Below are 21780 nucleotides of genomic sequence, written 5' to 3'. Positions count from 1 at the left end.
TTTGTATTTGTCAAGTAATCAGCTATCCTTCTTCTTAGTCTATGATGCCTGCCGTTTCTTAAGACTGCGGCAGAAACCAAGAACTTGAGGAAGGGTTCAATCTTGTTGCACTCACGGTAACAGGTATCTAGGCTTCTGCCGGGAACACTATGAACTACAACAACATTGCAGTTAATTTTTATGGAAGAAGGTCATTCTATCAAATATGGAAACATACATACATACATACATACATACATACATACATACATAGTAGCCATTCCACTATGCCCAAAGCCTGGACTGACAATCGTACTTCAGTAGTGTTACTCCCCGTCTCGAGAGATTGACTGATTATTCTCCATGCTGGTAGTATGAGAGGTTTTGTTCCTAATGCACCGATTAATGACCAGTCTCACAACAAATGAGAAGACTACCACAAAGATATGTACAGTTAATATTATACTCGTTTGTTGAAAGACAAATTTGATCCCTAATTTGGAACCCAATTCAGTTCTTGTTACTGCCAACGCCTCATACCACAACACGCAGAAAGCCATGGCCCCAAAATCAAATTCTAACAAAGCTGCGACAAAACACATACATTTTTATATTTATTTTTTAAAATAGATCTTATGGTGACGATGTACAGGAAATGGCTAGGAGTGGGGAGAAACTGACCGTGTGAAAATTTGCCTGGTGTGAAAATAGAAAACTATAGAAAATCATCTTCAGGGCTACTGACAGTGGGATGCCATAATTTTGTACTCCAGGAATTCTTTTACGTGCCAGTAAATCTACTGACATTAAGCTGACGTATTTGAACACCTTCAAATACCACCGGACTGAGTCAGGATCAAACTTGCCAAGTTGGGATCAGATTTTACGTTGCACCAACACAGATAGGTCTGATATAGATTTTGATGTGCATACTGTGGAGATTCAGATTCCCTATGGGAATCAACAACCATATCATCTGATAGCCAAGCAGGCATCACTTTTTGGTAATGAGACAGTCTCTCATAGTGCATTGGCACTGCCGGTGGCTACAATTAGTCTACGCAGTGGCCTCCATGGTATGCACTAGCCATGCATCTTGGTAGGTGTGCTAGGTACCAACTGATGAGCCCAGCCTAGCACACAGGGGCGAAACGCTGGCAACCGGGAATGAGTTAGCTGGAAAATTTATCAATAACGGACCATTTATATTGCTATTACAGATAGGTCTTACGGCGACGATGGGATAGGGAAGGCCTAGGACTGGGATGGAAGCGGCTGTGGCCTTAATTAAGGTACAGCCCCAGTATTTGCCTTGTGTGAAAATGGGAAACCACGGAAAACCACCTTCAGGGCTGCCGACAGTGGGGTTCAAACTCACTATCTCCTGGATGCAAGCTCACAGCTGCACGCCCTTAAACACACGGCCAACTTGCCTGGTATATCATAATAACTAATGACAAAGATGACAGCAGCCATGACAGTGGAAGTGAACCTGACGAAAGTGATAGCGAAATGTCCAGAACTGAACCCTTAGATGATGATTAGTGACTGCACAGTAATTGCTTTTTAAATGATTTTAAATACTTCACTTTTTGCTTGACTGATTAATTGATTAATAATGATTAATACAGTATTACTAAACTATTTTGTTAGATATTTACAGTATTGTCCCTTAAATATATATTGAGGCCTATTAAAGTCGTTATTCACAGTATATTAAATGTTACCCTAGTAGTTAAAATGCAAAATAAATTATGTATTATGCACAGTAGTTCTCGTGTCCAGCAACATGGCTGAATGGTTAGCATCCTGGCCTTTCGTCCCGGGTTTGATTCCCGGCCAGGTCGTTGATTTTAATTTTCATTAGTTAAGTGATGGTGGTGGTGGTGATTATTGTTTTAAGAGGAAGTACAACTAGGCAACCATCCTCTATATAACACTAATCGGAGGGAAAACATGGAAGGGATCCGACACCGAAAAATGAAGGTATCGGCCAAAGGAAGACAAGGGCCACGGAGGCCATGAAAATGAAAGCCTCCCTAGCCCTCGCAAACCTAATAGCGCTGGGGTCGGAAAAGAACAAGAATTAACCAAGAGAGGTCGGATAGGATAGATGAAAGTGAGGAGCCTGGCACAAGTAAGTGGAAGCAATGCCAGTACTCAGCTAAGGGCCCCGTGGTCGCCAACCCACGCTCCAAAGTTCAGAGCCCCTGGGGCCCCTTGTAGTCGCCTCTTACAACAGGCAGGAGATACCGTGGGTGTTATTCTACCGCTCCCACCCACAGGGGAGATTTCATTAGTTAATTCCTATACCTTGGAGGCTGGGTGTTTGTGACGTCTTCAACACTAGAAATCATCTTCGGTAGGGCCCCATCATCACAGACGGCGCAGGTCGCCTATGTGGCGTCAACTCAAAAGACCTGCACCAGGCCTCTCCGGAGGCCACATGCCATAACATGGCAGTGATTATTTTGTGAATAAGTTAGTGAGTGAGTTGCTGTGGAAACTGAGTGTATTTTTGATGACTGATGAGCGTTATCCAACAAGGAGATTAGCAGGCGGCACAAGACGAGGTGCTGAGGTAAGTGAGGAGACTTGCTCTTCAGCTTTTTACAAGATTTGCTCAATTTGTTTTGGTGCAATAATACAAAGGTATCTCAACATGCTGACTGAGATTATTGAAAACTGAAGGGTTTCTGGCAAAAACAACCAATATCCAAATGTACCAAAACTTACTAGTAGAATGGGAATAATAGGATGCTCATCACATATTCTATAAAATCAGCCATAGTCACCGAGTTACAGGGGCATGGGATATTAGTACTTCTGTAAAAACGACCATTGTCAGTTTGGTTTCCTACCTGCTTCCGGCTGCTTACTCCTGTCTATGCGGTGATTAAATGAGCAAGCTCTGACACCCCAAAATAGGTGATAAATATATTAACTGGGCATCTAATTTTGATATGGCAGAATAAAGCATTCATACTGAAGTCATCGTACCAAATCCAGATAGGAGATTTATAGATGGAAGGGTTTTCTTGTAAGTTAAATCTTATTGAAAAGCAGAGATTTTAGTTCTATTACTGCACAGATCTAAGAATCAAGGTGGAAAAATGTAAGCAGGTAAATCTACGACTGTGATAGCTTAATTGTTGGTTACAATGTAGTGTTCCTTTGCCCTTTTAAACATCTTGCTCAAGGTTGCTCATAATCAATAATTCTGCACAAGTAAGACTAGGATGTCCATCTACTTAAAATGTACTGGTCTTGGATTCAGAGGGCCCCAAGTTCGATTCCTGGCTGGACCGTAGATTGTAACAATGTTTGGTAAATTCCGCCAGCTCGGGGGCTACGTGTTTGACTTTGCCTTCATACACATCACTTTCATACAAAACATCGCACTACAAAACACAACAAAAATATGCAACACCCCTCTGCACAGAGTTGCCATAAGAAAACACATGCAGCTGTAAAACTGAAAAACATTAGAGCCAACTTGAAGCAGAAGCAGAAGAAGAAGAAGAAGAAGAAGAAGAAGAAGAAGAAGAAGAAGAAGAAGAAGAAGAAGGAGAAGAAGTTTATGACATGATCTGTTCCAGGACACATCTCATGAGACTGAATCTGGATTCCAGGAGGAATCAAGTAGGCCATCATGTCATAACTAGACATTGGATTTTTGGTGCAAAAAAATGTTTATTTTAGGTGCCTGAAATAGGCTCCCAAATGTGAAAAAACAGATTCTAAAATATATTTTAGGCAGCTTCAATTTTAGTTATTTTAATAAACATTTATAAATTAAATACCATCTTTATTTTCCTAAATTGATAATAACTCTTTAGGGCGAAATGCAGTGGCGGCGCGTGGATAAAGCGTCTGGGGGTTCACTGCTGTCGGAAATAACGTGTTGAGATTTATTGTTACTTGATGTTTACATAGATGTAAAGTAGTGACATTGCTTGATTAGAAACGCGACTTTTCTTTGAAGGGACATGGCTACAACTCGAAGAAGTTACCAAAATAATGAAGATGAAGGACAGAGAATATGATGTGCTGATCCAATTTCCTCTGATTTTGGAGACGTTGCTTGTGTACAAATAACTTCTTCAAGAACGTCTTAGGCAGACTACTGTTGTTTATGTATTGACGTATTTTGCTGCTTACTTTTATAAAAACACGTATAGCTAATGAAAGGCTCCAGGGGCTCTCAACTTGGGAGCGTGGGTTGGCAACCACGGGGCCCTTAGCAAGGTCCTGGCATTGCTTCCACTTACTTGCACCAGGATCCTTACTTTCATCTACACTGTCCGACCTCTCTTGATCAAGTCTTGTTCTTTACCGACCCCGACAGTATTAGAGCACTCGAGGCCTAGGGAGTCTTTCATTTTCACGCCCTTCGCGGCCTTTGGCTTTCTTTGGCCGACACCTTCATTTTCGAAGCGTAGGATCCCTTCCATTTTTTCTTTATGATTAGTGTTATATAGAGGACTAACTGATTAACCCGTGCTTCGCTGTGGAATTCTTGATTAGGTAGTGTACACGTTGTGAGTAAGATTGTATTAAATTGCATAGTTCTTAACATTACTCCAGAAACGCGACGGGGAATTTACCAGACATCTTTTCTCATGGAAGACTGGTTTAGGGAATTTTCATGTTAATGGTAGGCCCTGTTGCCTACCATCAGTTACAATCAAGTTGTAGAATTTTCATTATAATGGCAGACACTCACTCTCCATAAGCCTTTTTACAACATCAGAAAGAGTGGTTTTCCCAACTGAAATCAACACATATCATTATAATGGCGTCAGTAGGAATGTTGCAATTAAATGAAAAACCACACATTTTCTCACTTTTAACGAACTGTACTACGCTTCCACTCTGTTATTATTCTGTTAAGTTTGCACACTGAGTATTCCAATCAGCGCCTCAGAGTAGGGGTCGAATAGGTGGAATACTGTGATGAACCAGTGTGTTACGTACCAGCAGTATCAGAAAATGTATGAACCAGAGGAATGGCATGCTAAAGAAGAAAGTTATCCAACTCCCTAGCTACTTCCCGCCAATATTCAGACAGACTGTCATACTAGGTACGCAGCAGTAGTCCCATCTATCGAAGATGAGTGGCAGCATAAACGACAAAGAACATCAACAAACAATGGTCCATGTAATGTTATTGTTGATCGATTTCATGACCTTTCGATATTGTAGGCCCCCAGATTTAGTTTTCTTCCAGTCTGAAATATTACTAACACCGTCGTCGGTACGGTAAAACTGAATAAAACATAAATGATCGGAAATGGTATTCTCTATAACTTTTTTACGTAGTACTTTTCGATACGACCAAGAACATACAAAAATTATATTTTAGGCGCCTTCCCCTGAACTACCATTTCGTCCAGGGTGAATAAAATTATTTAGAGCCTAAACTGTAGTTTCTTATTCCCCGACTCTACAGACCGATTTTCATTAAATTCTGTTTATCCATTATCTTGTGGCTCGGTGATGATATGGACTTAGCAACAAAATTACAAATTAACGAATATCTCTGTTATCATATTCGATACAGCAAGAATGTATAAGACATAAATGATCGGAAATTTAATTCTATATAACTTTAGGTATGTAGTAATTATCGATAGGACCGCTAATAGCATACATATTTGAGAATTAAATTTTAGGCCTTCCCCTAAACTGGCATTTCACTCAGTGTTAATAAAATTATTTACGGCCTGGATTGTAGTGACTTATTCTCAGCCTTTACATACCGAATTTTATTAAATTTTCTTCAGCCGTTTTCTCATGATGCGTGTACATACATACAGACAGACAGACAGAAATTACGGAAAACGAAAAAGTGCATTTCCTTGTTACTGTGGACACGACCGTTACACAGACATACAATTCTTTTTAAATTCTCAGCTATGTACAGACAAAACTCTTATTTTATATATAGATGGTTGCCTAGTTGTATTTCCTCTTAAAACAATAATGGCCATCACTACTTACAAATGAAACGACTCATTAATTACAAAAAGACAGGCTACGAACGCCTGTTGATTCTATACAAAACGTAGTTACCAAAATATTCTGGCTCATTGTGGTTAATTACATCAGAACTGCAAAATCGTCAAATTAAAACCCCTCACAAACCTACCACATACGGCAAGGTCTGTCTACTGCATACGGCAAACTTTAACCGCGCGCTCTAACAGTGCTTCGGCTAATTTCGGAACTGCTCGATGTAACTCGTGTCTATCGCTGGTCCAGTCACCAGCGATTCCTGGGCTATGTTTTCCCTGCTCCTCACAGCCCCTCGCCTTGTGCACCCTCCTTACATCTCACTGCCCCGCTACCACAGTCCTGAAATTGAACCTCTCCGCTGGTTCCGAAGAGCAACAGAGTGTTGATGTCAAAAATCCCACTACGCGTGTGGATATACAGAGCTTATTAAAGGAACAGGCTGTAATATACCATTTTACATAGACTTATTAATTTCTAGGGGGTTCACTGAACCAATGAACATATAGCACGCACCGCCACTGGCGAAATGTGAAAAATATAATTTTACCATCCCATGTGAAATGAGAAAACTCCTATAACCACCGTTTAATTACAGATGACTTGTAAGGTGACACTTTTGGCGTAATACACACAATGAACAAATGGACTCACTGACATGTTCTGACAGAATGAAACAAGGAGTTTTGTTCCCATCAGGTGAATGAACACTTTCTCCCTGCTCGTGACACACAGACTATGGGCGTTTACTGTGGGAGGTTCTTAGAACCTTAAATAAGGCCACAGCCATTTCCTTCCAACTCCTAGGCCTTTCCTATCCCATCATCACTATAAGACCTATCTGTGTCGGTGCGACATAAAGCCACTAAAAAAAAAAAAAGTCGGCAAATACTTTACTTCCTCAGAACAAGTTAACATTTTTAATTGATTTAGGAATTACAGGAATAGAGGCTAATATAGGTACTAAGACCATTTTAGGCATTTTTAGGCACTATCAGACCACCGTTTTTAACACATTCATCCCCATAATCTGAGTGGTTATTTAAAAGGCTGGCCCAGCTATTCCAGCTGTTAGTGGCAGAGCAAACAACAACAAATTCTGTTCACAATAAGTTCTAAACTAAACAAGATATGGAAACAAAATTTTCCACATACCGTAATGAAGTACTCTAGTACCCCTGTAGGGTGTGGTAGGTAATGTCACACTTTGCTGGGTGAATGGGAACACCACACTTTCCACAAAAATAGCGATTTTATTTTTGAAGCACACTTTGCACCTTCTTCAGGGGAACTTGACAATATTTGATGGTGGAAACTTCAAGAGAATATACTCTTTTCTCTTTCCATCTAACCTAAATGATGGATCCTTGGCCGGTGCCCTTTCTGGAGGCAAAATCGCGGGACATTGACTTTTAGCTGATGAAGTAGATGGAGCTGAGATTTCGGAGAGAGGTGACTGTACATGTATGTCGGGTTCACTTTTTCCCCCGTTTGAGAATTGCCTGGTGTTCTTTTAGATCTTTTGGTACACCCCTATTTGACCGTATTGTTCCACATATGGCAGTGTTCTGTTTCCGTAATTGTTTCGCGAGTCCAACGCTATACCCCTGGCCAAGGTAATTTTCAAGCAGCTGAAAAACTGTGCTTTGTAAATTCACATCACTTGCATCATTTATATTGTCCCTACACACCATGGTTACACTTCAGAACGCAATTATACATACGCTTGTGCAATCACAAACCAACAGCGTAGCTAGTCGTGCCAGCGCTACGCTACCTTCAGAAACAAAACAAAGAAAGTGTATTGGGAGGGAAAATCGCCATGGCCATGTGGTTTCTGGTGAGTAGAAGCATTCATAAGGGTATTATTTTCATCTCTCTTGCACATATTTGTGACCAAAATAGATCCCAGCGGTGTAGGAACAGCTCCAGTTCAAGGTTGCGCTTATCAGGGCTAACTCAGATACGGTCCACAGCATGGTCATGCACTATAGGCAATAACTCGGATCCGGGCGCGAATGTGTTAACTTTATAAATACATGATACATGTAAATACAACTTAATTTTAAGTTATCTCTTCAGGAACAAAACAGGATTTTGCCTAAAATCTGAGGTCTACTCATAACAAACCAGGAACCACTTTCAATTATTAATGAAATCACGGACATGCTCCAATAAAACAACACAAATGTAAAGAATGCATTTTTTATCTATGATCCCAAGGGCACTAGAAAAACATTTAGGATATGTGCTTCAACTTAGAGCTTCATGTTATAGCCAATGTTTTGCTTCCCAGCGGTTGAACAGTGCACATTACATTCAAAATTCCTCGAAATTTAAATGAGAGTTTGGTTTTCTGGGAAGACTTGGGAGAAAGGAGGCGAGCTGCTCGATTAAGTGGTAAGTTACAACAAACAAACAAACAATACGCAGTCACTATGCAACTTTAGACAACACCAGACAGACAAGCAGTAATTGGAGGGACATGCCAACAAGCGATAGCCTATTCAACAACTTTTACCTACAAAGTTTGTCGAATTACGTCCCTTTCAACCACTCTTCATTTTCATTCATTGCTTCAAATCTCTGGTCATTGATGTCAACAAGTACATACTTGTCAAATGACAAGAAAAGTTTAAATTTCGTGAAGACTAAGGTTTAACCTGTCACATGTTTCAATTATCAAGATAACGAGATCTTAGAATTTTATAGACTCTTTCCTGGACTCTTTCCTCAAAGGATAACATAAACTTTTAGCCCAATCTCATTTTCAAATTTCAAATGACTATACCCTACTTATTAGTTCTTAAGATTGAATCACAAGTCATTCTTCAAGATTTTAGACATACTAATTGTTTAAAAATATTTGAGAGCAAAGTTATTCTACCATAATTTTAAATGAATGTATTTTTATCAACTTCTCCACTATTAAGTCCTTGTTAATAAGGCACGCTACCAATGATTCTGCCTTCTATGATATTTTAGTAAAATAAGTTTAAGATTGTAAAATGTACCAATAGTTTTTAAGTCATTAGTTACAAACAAAAACCAAACTTTGAGATTCTAGATTGGTTGATGATGCTCTATAAAGGAGCGAGACATGTCTCGCATATAACTTTGTATTAATGAGGAATCTCTAAATGTAATAACATTTTGATGTATTGAATAGGTGGTTTATCATAAAACACTGTTTGCTGTAATTAAACAGACTTTCAATACGGATTAAAACATGAGGTTAGTTACTTGTAATAAATGGCAAGTTCCGAGCTGTCAGAGGAGAGATGGCATGGAATAATAATAATAAATTTGTGTGGCTATTACTAGCCGGTTGCAGCCCTTGTAAGGCAGATCCTCTGATGAGGGTGGGCGGTAACGGCGTGTTATTGTGGTGGAGCCCGAGGGCCAATGGAATTAACCAATGAAGGTTAAAATCCCCGACCCGGCCAGGAATCAAACCCGGGACCCTCTAAACTGAAGGCCAGTATGCTGACCATTCAGCCAACAAGTCAGACATGGTGTGGAATGACAATAGTAGACGAATAAGTTTGAGTGGTATCATTAAAAGTAGGAAAGAACACAATATGAAGATAAAGTTGGAACTCAAGAGGACAAATTCTGGCAATTTTTTGTTTATAGGAAGAGGAGTTAAGTACTGGAATAACTTACCAAGGGAGATGTTCAATAAATTTCCAATTACTTTGCAATCTATTAAGAAAAGGCTAGGAAAACTACAGATGGAGAAACTGCCACCTGGGCGACTGCCCTAAATGCAGATCAGTAGTGATGGATTGATTGAAATCCTGTAATGTCAAAAGAGAGATATTTTAAAGTTGTAATAGTGCCAATAGGTAACTGTACAAGGAATGCACAGAGCAAGTGGTTGCGTGGTTTCTGTCATGTAGCTATCAGCTTGCATTCGGGAGATAGTGGGTTCGAACCCAATTGTCGGCAGCCCTGAGGATGGATTTCCATGGTTTCCCATTTTCACAACAGGCAAATGGTGGGGCTGTACCTTCATTAAGGCCACAGTCAATTCCTTCCCACTTCTAGCCCTTTCCTATCCCATCGTTGCCCATAAGACCTATCTATGTAGGTGCGATGTAAAGAAAATTGTAAAAAAATAAATTACATGGAATGTTGTATATACGGGTAATTAACATACCTGGTATATTATGAATAGTCACAGCTACTATTAAAAGCAGAATTCTTTTCCATCTACTATTCTTCAATATTACTTCAGTATTTGAATCTTCAGTCTCATGGTTTAGATACATCGAATTGCGGACATTGCGAGTTGCTGAATTCACATTCCTTCTCCTAGATGAAGCTGAGGACTGATAATTACCGTCCTGAAACCCTGCAAGGAATATGAAAGAAAATAATTATAATAATTAACAGTATATGAATATTTTGTTATCAATTTACACCACATTTTTGAAAATACACCAAACTGGAGAAAAATTAATAAATTTAGACATAATCAATTATACCAAAAATGGAACAAAAATTTGTTGATAATTATCCACAACAAAAATTACAAATTTGTATACATTTAGAACAGTGGTTAAATATGCCCAAATTCATGAAGAACTATTAAAAAAATAATGTTTTATTATATAAAAATTATTACAAGAGTCAGTATTGGCTGCATATTCTCTACATACCATTTCAAGGTAGCTGAAAGCCTACAGACACAGTGATTGTAAGCTAGAAGCTAGAAGGATGTTACAGTTTTATCTGGGCTATAATGGGAACTTAGCGGTCACAAAGATCAGCACTTTGTTATTCATATAAATATGTAGATCACTCAGCAATTCCTTCAGAGGGAAAAAACAAGTAGAAATTGTAGAGTTAGATTACAGGGTGAAAGTTCAAGGATCTTTTATAGCAATTTGCATAAAAGAGCACCTAATTCATGGGAATACTTTGGTCATGTAATAACTAGAGACGAGAATTATAGGCACTAAAAACAGTTAAAATAGGCAGGCATATAGGCTCTTAAATTAGCCAAAAAAGGCATGTAAATAGGCACTAACGTGTAAAATAGGCAACAAAATAGGCATGAAAAAATACTTATAATTAATAACATGCTCAATTACTATAAAAGTAATTTACAACAAGCAACGTTTCAATGTTTTCGGGTAACAATCTTGTTCTCCTGTCAGGCAGAATGTTTTGTACTCAGAGAAATCCCTCAGTATCACAGGAAGTGATTGGACAAAACTTCAATGAAGCCACTTCATCTGGTTTTAGTTCAACAGCTTCATCTACCTCACCTCGTAGCACCCTGGCTACTTTTACCGTCTTCGGGCGAGTTGGCCGTGCGGTTAGGAGTGCACAGCTGTGAGCTTGCTCCCAGGAGATAGTGGGTTCGAATTCCACTGTCGGCAGCCCTGAAGATGGTTTTCCGTGGCTTCCCATTTTCAGACCAGGCAAATGCTGGGGCTGTACCTTAATTAAGGCCACGGCCACTTCCTTCCAATTCCTATCCATCGTCGCTATAAGACTTATCTGTGTCGATGCGACGTAAAACAAATAGCAAAAAAAAAAAAAACCTGTCGTTTTCCATCATGGACTCGCCTGCAGGACTCTTATGGAACTTTTTGCTTACAGCGTCTACCTTCCCAGAGGTTCGGTCAAAATTTCTCCTGACTTCTTTCACAACCCTAAATGACTCCACCGGGCGAAACCCACTCGTGTCCAACTCGGTGGTTGCTCCCGGCAGCTTGTTGAAGTTTGAAGATGCTCCAGTTTATGCAGGGGAATATTAGCTATAGATCTATAGAAAATTGTTGTTGGTCGCTGTTCACAGACGACTAGTAGAAAAACTGCGATGACAACGCTCTCTGTATTCGTGTCAAATGCATCGCAGTATTTCTATGTTTTTTTGCTATTTGTTTTACATCGCTCCGACACAGATAGGTCTTATGGCGACGATAGGGTAGGATAGGCCTAGGAATGGGAAGGAAGCCGCCGTGGCCTTAATTAATGTACAGCCCCAGCATTTGCCTGGTGTGAAAATGGGAAACCACGGAAAACCATCTTCAGGACTGCCGACAGTGGGGTTCGAACCCACTATCTCCCGATTACTGGATACTGGCCACACTTAAGCAACTGCAGCTATCGAGCTCGGTATTTCTATGTTGATCTATATGATATCTTTTCACATTTGATCTCAAAAATAATAAAATTGGCTTAAATTACAATGTTCTTGTATTTCTACAGCTGGGCTAATTGGCAGTAATGCTTAGTATAAACTTAATAATGGCGTATCGCCTCCGGAGAGGCCTGGTGCGGGTATTTTACTATAAGGCGACCTGAATGTCTGTGAAGATGAAGACCCTACCTAGGATGGTTTCTAATGCTGAAAACGCCACACACACCCAGCCCCAGAGCCATTGGAATTTACTAATAATTCATTATTAAGGTTAAAATCCCCGACGCGAACCCGGGAGCCTGTGAACCGAAGGCCAGTAGGCTGACCATTTAGCCAACGAGTCGGGCAGTATAAACATGCATTTGTTTCATACAAAATAGAGAAAGACAATTAGAGGTGATGTTTCTCCAAGTACAAAACTTTAAAGTAGAAACAAGAGAATTCGTAATTTACATGGAAATATGTCCTCTAAAATGTTCAGTTATAATCTGGCAGTTTCCTGTCGAGTTCGCCGAGTGAAAAATCATAAAAATGACGTGAAACGATACCTGAGTAGCGTAGAGGAGAGATCCTTCCTATGTGCTTGCCAGAGTCTCACCAAGCTGCATCTAGCAGTATTCTTTCTTTCTTTCTTTCTTAATCTGCTTACCCTTCAGGGTTGGTTTTTCCCTCGGACTCAGCGAGGGATCCCACCTCTACCGCCTCAAGGGCACTTCCAGGATGGCTGAGGAGGGAATCGAACCCCCCCCCCCTTTACTCAGTTGACCTTCCGAGGCTGAGAGGACCCCGTTCCAGCCCTCGTAACACTTTTTCAAATTTCTTGGCTGAGCCGGGAATCAAACCCGAGCCTCCAGAGGTAGCAGCTAATCACACTAACCACTACACCACAGAGGCGACGAAATTTACTCACGATTTTTAAAAATGACATTACAGTTGTAGTCCGCTCCTGTGGTGTAGTAGCTAGCATGACTAGCCGCCACCCACGGAGGCCCGGGTTCGATTCCCGGCTCTGCCACGAAATTTGAATTGTGGCACGAGGGCTGGAACGGGGTCCACTCAGCCTTGGGAGGTGAACTGAGTAGAGGTGGGTTCGATTCCCACCTCAGCCTTCCTCGAAGTGGTTTTCTGTGGTTTCCCACTTCTCCTCCAGGAAAATGCCGGGATGGTATCTAACTTAAAGACGCAGCCACTTCTTTCCCTATTCTTTGCCTGTCCCATCCAATCTTCCCATGCCTTCACAAAGGCCCCTGTTCAGCATAGAAGATGTAGCCATTCGGGTAAGGTACTAGTCCTCCTCCCCACTTCTATCCCGCGACCCAAAGTCTCACGCTCCAGGACACTGCCCTATTGACGGTATAGGTGGGATCCATGTAATCCTTCGCTGAGTCCAAGGGAAGACCCTAAACTGGAGGATAAACAGATAAAGAAAGAAAGAAAGAAAGAAAGAGAAAGAAAGAAAGAAAGAAAATATTTCAGTTGTAAATCTCTATTTTCACGGCAATTGAATCAGAGTTCAAAATACCGATTTTTAATTTTCATTCACTCTGTGAGAAAATGCCACCGGCGTTCTAACTCCTCGTTCAGTAATTAAATGATTATTTACATTTTAGCAATATAAATGATTGAAAGTTCACAACTAACACAGCATTGCAACAAAACAACTTACCACATTATGTAAATTAGTCCTATAAATGCTACAATGAAATGCGATCGTAGTTCAGTCACAAAATAATATAACGGAACAAACGATCTTACCTCTATACAGCAAGCTTGGCAGAAGACTACCCTTCCATCCGTAGTGAAATTGGGATCACCTGTGATCCACCGTTTCAGCTAGTAGGACTTCGACGATTTTTCTTTGCAATTACATTTTTTACGTCACGCCGACACAGATAGTTCTTATGGGGACGATGGGACAAGAAAGACCTAGGAGTGGGAAGGAAGCGACCGTGGCCTTAATTAAGGTACAGCCCCAGCATTTGCCCAGTGTAAAAATGGGAAACCACGCAAAACCATCTTCAGGGCTGCCAACAGTGGGGCTCGAACCCACTATCTCCCGGATGTAAGCTCATAGCTGCACGCCCCTAAGCGCACAGCCAACTCGCCAAGTGATTTTTCTTTGGGCATTGCCACAGACACACTTCTTCACAATAAATCACAACACGCTCTGAAGATAAAGCGCACGCATACAACAGTTCACATCGAGAAGGTGGTGTAAGGGTTCAACGTTGATTGGTTCTCGCATATGTCTTAGAAGGTTGGAGGGGTTGAAGGCTTCAAGGTCAAATTGTTCCTTGTTTCTCCTGACGGAAATTTCCCAAGAACTATTTCTAGTGACTCCCAAGTATTCCCATTTTTGTTCGTGGGGTAAACAGATCTTGAGAAGTGAGAAAATAATACTGTCGAGCACATCAGTTACAATATAATGCACTGGAAGAAAATCGGCTTCTTTAAAATACATTGAAAAGGCATCAAATAGGCAATTATACTCCAAATAGGCACAAACCCCTGAAACAGGCATTTATAGGCACAATAAAACTAACGCAATCTAGCTTAAAGGACCCTAAAACAGATTTATATCTCAAAAGTCTACGTTTCTGAACACAGGAATAAAATAGGCAAATAGGCAAATTCTCGTCTCTAGTAATAACACAACACCAGAGCCCATCATTCCTGGCCTTTTGTTCTTTATAATATGTTACAGACCCCTTTCACCTTCATTGCCCATGGTGCAACTCAAAACTATTTTCGTGGTAGAGGTACTGGGTGCTTCCATTGCATTTCGCTTCACTTAGTTCCTGGTGCAAAGAGGTGACATACAATTCATTTCCTGTCACTACTCTGATACCACGTCAAATGCTGAAAAGAAGGGTCCATTCAATGACCTATTGGTGCACTAAACAACAATGTTTGCACTCATTGTGAATAATTTTTTCAATATCCTACACTTTCATGCACACTGTTTACATGATTATCGCTCACTGCTGTTTGAGGAAATACATCGTAACTCTAAAATCTCCTTTCATTTATTTGTTAACCTGTTCAAAATGATGACAAGTGTGAGCTCGAGTCTTGAATCACCTAACATGCTTTCTCAACCTTCGCAGAAATGTGCACATCACTCTCCATTGCTAAATGGTTAGCAGACTGGCCTTTGGTCTAGAGGGTCTCAGGTTCTACTTGTCCAGTCACTTTGTTATTACTGAGCATGACTTTAACATTCTTGAAAAGGTGAACTGGACCGGGAATGACATAGGTTTTGTTGTTTCCATCACAATGATGCAAGAAATAATTAACTACCTTCCTGTGATATCCTGCATATACACCAACACTCCTCCAAAACTATGTTACTCACTGATCGGCACCTAATTTAAAGGCCAGAATATACTAATTTCTTGTTGTTTCTCAATATTTCCAACAGATGTTTAAGAAATTATTACTGTAGGTTTCTATTTTTGCAAACAAACATTTCTGACTCAACCATAGTGGATGTCGATGACTCAGGCAGCTCATTTTAGTGGCTTTTCCGTATTTATTTCCAAGTGTACTTTGTCTGTTACGTGAAAATGGAGAGTGAAAAAGAGTTTGACATTGAGTTTAGTGAGTCTGATAGTTCTGAAGAAGTTTTTGAGTACAGTTCAGAAGAAGAAAGTGATAGCTGAAGTTCATCTGACTGTGATATTGCAAGTACCAGACAGTGGTGTGAAATTGATACTTCCAGAACACTACCACCTGCCCCACCACATTTTCCTTTCAAGGCTAACCCTGAAATACATTTGCAGCTGTGTAGTGAAGACGTTATGCACTATATTAGTTAGTTCATTGACAATGATTTTATAGATATTTTGGTGACCGAGACTAACAAATATGCAAGACAGACTAATGCGCTGGAATGGAAGGGCACAACAATTGACAACATGTATAATTTTATCATGCTGACAATACTGCAAAGCATTGTAAAGAAACCTACATATCAAATGTATTGGTCCAAGACACCTATATTAGCTACACCAAGTTTTCGTCAACTTCTTCCTTACAAGTGATAAATCTGATTGTAGACCGTATTGGACATCAATGGTTTACAGCTTTGGCTAAGATATGTCGATGACACATTTGCCATCATCGCCGCACTCCACAATAATAGTGATAACATATTAAAGACCCTCAATGACCTTGACTGCAATATCAGGTTCACTAAGGAAGATGAAATCAAGAAGTCTTTAAACTCCTTGGACTTAACCATGACCAGAGCCAATAATAATTTTATTTTCCAAATTTACAGAAAGCCCTCCGCTGCTCCTTTGACAATAAAGAATGAGTCTACATCCTCGATCTCATAAAAAAGCAACTTTCTACAGTTTATAGTTTATCGAGTTTTAAATGTTCCACTATCCCCTCCTAACCAGAAAAATGAATTTGATTACATAAAAGAACTTGCAAATCTTAACGGCTATAAACCTAACCTTATCAACAAGATTATTGGTAAAATTAAATTAAAAAATGCTACAAATTTAAGTCCAGATAAGCCCAAAAGAATAAACACTGCCACCTTCACTAACCCGGCAATACACAGCATTACTAACCCGTTTAAGAAGCATAATATCAGAATTGCCTACCGAACCCGCAACACTAATCGGAACATATTCTTTAGTTCCAACTTGGTAAATACTTCTCAGGACAAATTTTCAAACTGGTATTTACAGACTTAAATGCTCCCAGCGTGAATTTTTTTATATTGGGCAAACTGGCTGTAGTTTTAGAACTAGATACTTGGAACATTATAATGCCTTAAAGGATAAAAAATACTCTGCTATGAGCAACCATAATATGAGGGATTCTGGCCACAATTATTCTACAATTGATCAGGACCCCCACATTATTAAATTCGTAAATAAAAACAGCTTAATGACCGGATTGGAAAATACATTTTTTGGATCAATATTTTAAATAATAATAATAATAATAATAATAATAATAATATGGCGTAGGGACGTGGCGCCCCCATCGCCCAGTGGGAAACCACTGCAATCAGCCACCCGAGTACCGGCGGGAGAACCGAAGCATGGGGTATGGAGGAAATGCCATCCCGAGTCGAATATCAGGCTCTCTCCAAGGCTTACAACCTTGGAAGTAACTTGGTCGATGTAAAACTACACCGACCCCAAACTACAAGTTTTCAACTGCAAAGCATGGAGGAAAACTCAACAGGAAATTGTACCCCAGGTGGTAACCAATCCACCGTCGCCTTGAGGGATGCAAGCAGGCCTTCGGATTCTGGGGAGCCTGCACCTACATGCAAGGAGGTATCGGAGACTCCTAGGAACAGAATCAGCCACAAACAACGAAATTTTTTTGCTACCTTTAATGCCAACTCCCTCTTGAAAGTTGGTAAACTCAAACATCTTACGGATGTCCTCTCCCATCATGAAATCCTAATTACAGCAATTCAAGAGTCAAGGTTTACTGATGAACATGCGTTTGAATCACAAGGTTATAGAATCTTCAAAGGGAAAACTGGCAAACGTGTGATGAAAACTGTTCCACACCTCGGCACAGGATTTATTGTCAGCAGGAAAATTATTGATTCAGTCACCGATTTCAGCTCTCCTAACAGCAGGGTCTCGATGCTTAGCTTTCGGAGTATGAACAACGTACACACGCTTGTGAACGTACTTGCACCAATTAACCAGGCAAACAAGAAAGACCCAGAAGGAACAGACAAATTCTGGGAGGACCTGGAAGATGTTATATCAAAAATTCCTGACAAACACACAATCATTTTGCTTGGAGACTTCAATGTCCAGATTGGCAAAGAAAGGAAATTCCAAAATATCGTTGGAAACTATCCAGCCCACAGACGAACCAACCGAAAAGGGGAAAGGCTTATAGAGCTTTGTAAGGCATTCAATCTTGTTCTTAAGTCAACAGCCTTCAAACATCTACCAAGAAAACAAAAGACATGGATATCACCAAATCCTCACTTGGGAGAATTTCAAATAGATCATGTTGCCATTGCACGAAAAGCAATACAAGAGATCCAAAATGTTCAAGTCCTGAGAAGTGCTAACCTTGACTCAGACCACAATCTATCCAAGATCAAAATTAAGCTTCATCCAAGAAACACCAAAAGAGTTAAGATAAAGAAAACTAGCAAATTTGATACAGAAAAGCTGAAAACCAGTGAAAAATTCACTCAGAAACTTCAGTCTTTGGACACAGAAAATTGGGAACAACTGAAAAATGCCATTGTTGAAATGGCTGAGGAGACAGTATTGCTAAAGAAACCAAAGAAGCATCCGTGGTGGACTCAAGAATGTGATGAAGCCATAACACAAAGACAAATCGCTTGGCAAAGATGGAATTCCCTGAAGAATCCAGAAAGATATGAAGACTTTCTGGAGGCTAGGAAACATGCAGCAAAAGTGATCCGCCAAGTAAAGCGTGCATTTGACAAAAACCAACTGACACAGATCGAGCAGGACTTCAATAAGAATAATACTAGGGATTTCTATAGAACCTTCAAACACAACCTCACCAAGTACACCCCACCAAGTCTACACTTCCGAGATCAAAATGGAGAAGTAGCCTACAACGACAAGGATAACTGCCAAATCTTGGCTAAATATTTTGAATCTCTTCTTAACTGCGAAGAACCAGAATCAGAATTCACCTTTGAAGAATCCAGACATCCCAACCCAGACTCTTCTCCCCCCACAAAAGAGGAAATCAAACAGATAATTACATCATTAAAGAACAACAAAGCACCTGGAGAAGATGCGATAATTGCTGAACTCTGGAAGGCTGCAGGTGAAAAGGCAATCGATAAACTAACTGAGATCATTCGCGAGATCTGGGAAACAGAGAAGATCCCAAATGATTGGACAGCAGCCCTGATTCATCTCCTACACAAGAAAGGTGACAAAACAGATGTAAACAACTATCGCGGCATCTCCCTTCTCGCAGTAACATACAAAATTCTCTCCAAAGCCCTTCAAACTCGGGCAGAAGAGCAACTTGATTCACAGTTGGGTGAATACCAAGGAGGCTTTAGAAAAGGACGATCTTGTGCAGAGCAGATCATGAACCTTAAGTCTGTCCTGTCGTACCTAAAATCCAGGAATAAGAATTTTGTAGTTACTTTTGTTGACTTCCAAAAAGCCTACGACTCCATAGACCGACACACACTCCTCCGCATTCTGAAGGAAATGGGCTTAGACAACAAAACGAGAGCTATCATTCAACAGACCTTAACCAGCACTACGTCCAGGGTGAAATTCAGGGGAGAAATTTCGAACGTCTTTGAAATCAAGACTGGTGTTAGGCAAGGGGATGGACTATCACTGCTTCTCTTCAACTGCGCTCTGGAGAAAATCATTCGGGAATGGTGCAAGGAGATGTGCAAGGAAGAGGTTGAGAATGGCCTTAGAATAGGATATAAGAAAGATGATCTTATCATAGACTGCCTAGCTTTTGTAGATGACCTAGCGATCTTTTCTGATTCCCTAGATACTGCTGAAAAACAAATTAACCAACTGAGAATCCAAGCAGCAAAAGCTGGCCTCCAAATCTCTTTCCAAAAAACAGAGTTTATAACCAACATCAAGCCAGCCCCCAGAGAGCTCATTGTGGAACAGGGAAAAATCAAGCAGGTGGAAAAGTTTAAGTACTTAGGCGAGTGGATAGTACCTAACAACTCTGAGAAAGAAGCAATCATGTGCAGAATCAACAAGATGGAGGTGGCATATCAGCTGTCTAGGAATGTCTACAACAAAAGATCAGTGTCCATCAACGCCAAGCTTAGGCATTATTGTTCGGTTGTACACCCGGAAGCACTGTACGCAGCAGAATGCCTTGCAATGAACAGAAAAGGTCTGATGGAGAAGCTAGAAGCTAAAGAAAGAAAAATCCTGAGAAAGATTTTTGGACCAATCAATGAAAATGGTGAGTACAGGAGACGACACAACAGCGATCTGTACCAGAATATGGAGAGGATAACGGACACGATTCGGAAAAGGAGGATTAATTTTTATGGCCATATAGCACACATGAGCACACAGAGACAAACCAATAGGATCTTTTCCTACTTTCTTAACAAGAAAACCAAGGGACCCTGGTTTATCGAAGTTGAAAAAGACCTTCAAGAAATAGGAATCACACTCGAAGACATCCAGAAACGTGCTCTTCTCCAGAAAAAGCTCCAGGGATACAAGAGGTTCCAAGAAAGGCCAAAGTTGAAAACAGGCAAGAAGTGGACTGATGAAAGGAAGGAGGCTCACAGAACGAGAATGCGTGAGTACTGGGGAAGAATTAAAGCTCAAGGATGCAAACGGTTGAAATAACGTGGTCCACAGCAGGCCGAAACAAAGAAAGAATAATAATAATAATAATAATAATAATAATAATATGAACAATGTCCCTGAGAACAACAGCAGCTGTGTAGTGAAGAACAAGTCCCAAGTCCCAAAGTTACTCACTAATTTTGACATAAATCTTAATAATTTCACAAAAATTTTCAACTATAAACCTTTAAATATCCCTCCAGTCGTAATAGCAGATTCCACCTTACCCCCTCTCCATAACACAACTCCGCTGCCAATTTCTAGCAATCTCATTGTTGCGCCTACCCCTCCTCTCCCGACTTACTCACCGCCCAAGCAAGCACACCGATACACACAAGTAGCAACGGGCAGACGCTCACCAGACCCCCTCGAGCGGCTAAGGTGACCAGTCAACACTCTTCCAACATAAGAGGTAAGCGATCTTAGACTCTCTTTTTGAACACTCTATTTTCAAGGCACTGAGTACACTTTCTTTTCTCTTTCCAATTTTCAGACTTTGAATTACGCTCATTGCGTCTTATTTTCTCCATCCATGATCTTGATCTCCCAGTAAAAATGAGGACACCTGTTTTCGGCTTTAACCATTATTTTAGAGGAACTGGAATTGGCCTCTACCTACAAGCAGCTTCAGGCGTGATCAATCCTTGGAAGTGCTACTACTTCATGTTAACTGCAATATGTGATTTCTCGTACATGACTCGCGTGCCTATACAAGAATGAGATTTAATTAGTCAACCGTTCTAATTACCTTCTTCATTCCAATAAATATAATAATCATTTTTATGTATGAACATTCTTATTGACTAACTGATAGTAATGATATCCTATATCATTTTAAATTACTGTACTTCACTACCAGCTCTATGTTGTACTCTATGTTTGTAACCTCTGTCAACATGATTGTGTGTTTTTTCTCTTAGCCATGACAAACATTGTTAGTGTTTCCACACTAGTTTTAAGCCTATTTGATTTTCTATAAATTAAATGACTAATCTTAGGGTACCACGTATTTTAAGGACACTAGGTTAGGGCAAATACAGTAGAGACAATACGCGGCACTGAGCGAGATATCGAGGGACAGCTATTGGAGCTCTCTCTAGCGAGTAGACCTGAAAACTACTGATTCTGTCATAAGAGCACGTGTATTTTTGTGTGAAGTTTTGGAGTTATTTATGCATTTTCAGTGAGATGACACAATTAAATAGTAGTGTGTGTCATTCCTTGCTATCTCCTCTCAAGATGAGGGAAAAGGTATGTGCTGTGTTTGGCTGCTGTAACTATGAAGTAGAG

The 21780-nt window shown here is 40.2% G+C and overlaps 1 protein-coding gene across 2 annotated transcripts in view; it reads right to left on the bottom strand.

The window, feature by feature from the left end:
- The window catches only part of Zip48C (Zinc/iron regulated transporter-related protein 48C), a 348533-nt gene that overhangs the window by 269206 nt on the left and 57547 nt on the right, over positions 1-21780 (bottom strand). For both annotated transcript variants that reach the window (XM_067136813.2, XM_067136812.2), the window contains exon 4: positions 10157-10351. In XM_067136813.2, coding sequence (XP_066992914.2) covers positions 10157-10351 — 195 coding nt within the window. The remainder of the gene's footprint in view (positions 1-10156; positions 10352-21780) is intronic.

This window comes from Anabrus simplex, chromosome 1 (genome assembly GCF_040414725.1).
Source record: "Anabrus simplex isolate iqAnaSimp1 chromosome 1, ASM4041472v1, whole genome shotgun sequence".
NCBI classification, from domain to species: domain Eukaryota; kingdom Metazoa; phylum Arthropoda; class Insecta; order Orthoptera; family Tettigoniidae; genus Anabrus; species Anabrus simplex.
The sequence above is the reverse complement of the archived record's forward strand: the minus strand, read 5'-3'. Positions and strand labels throughout refer to the sequence as shown.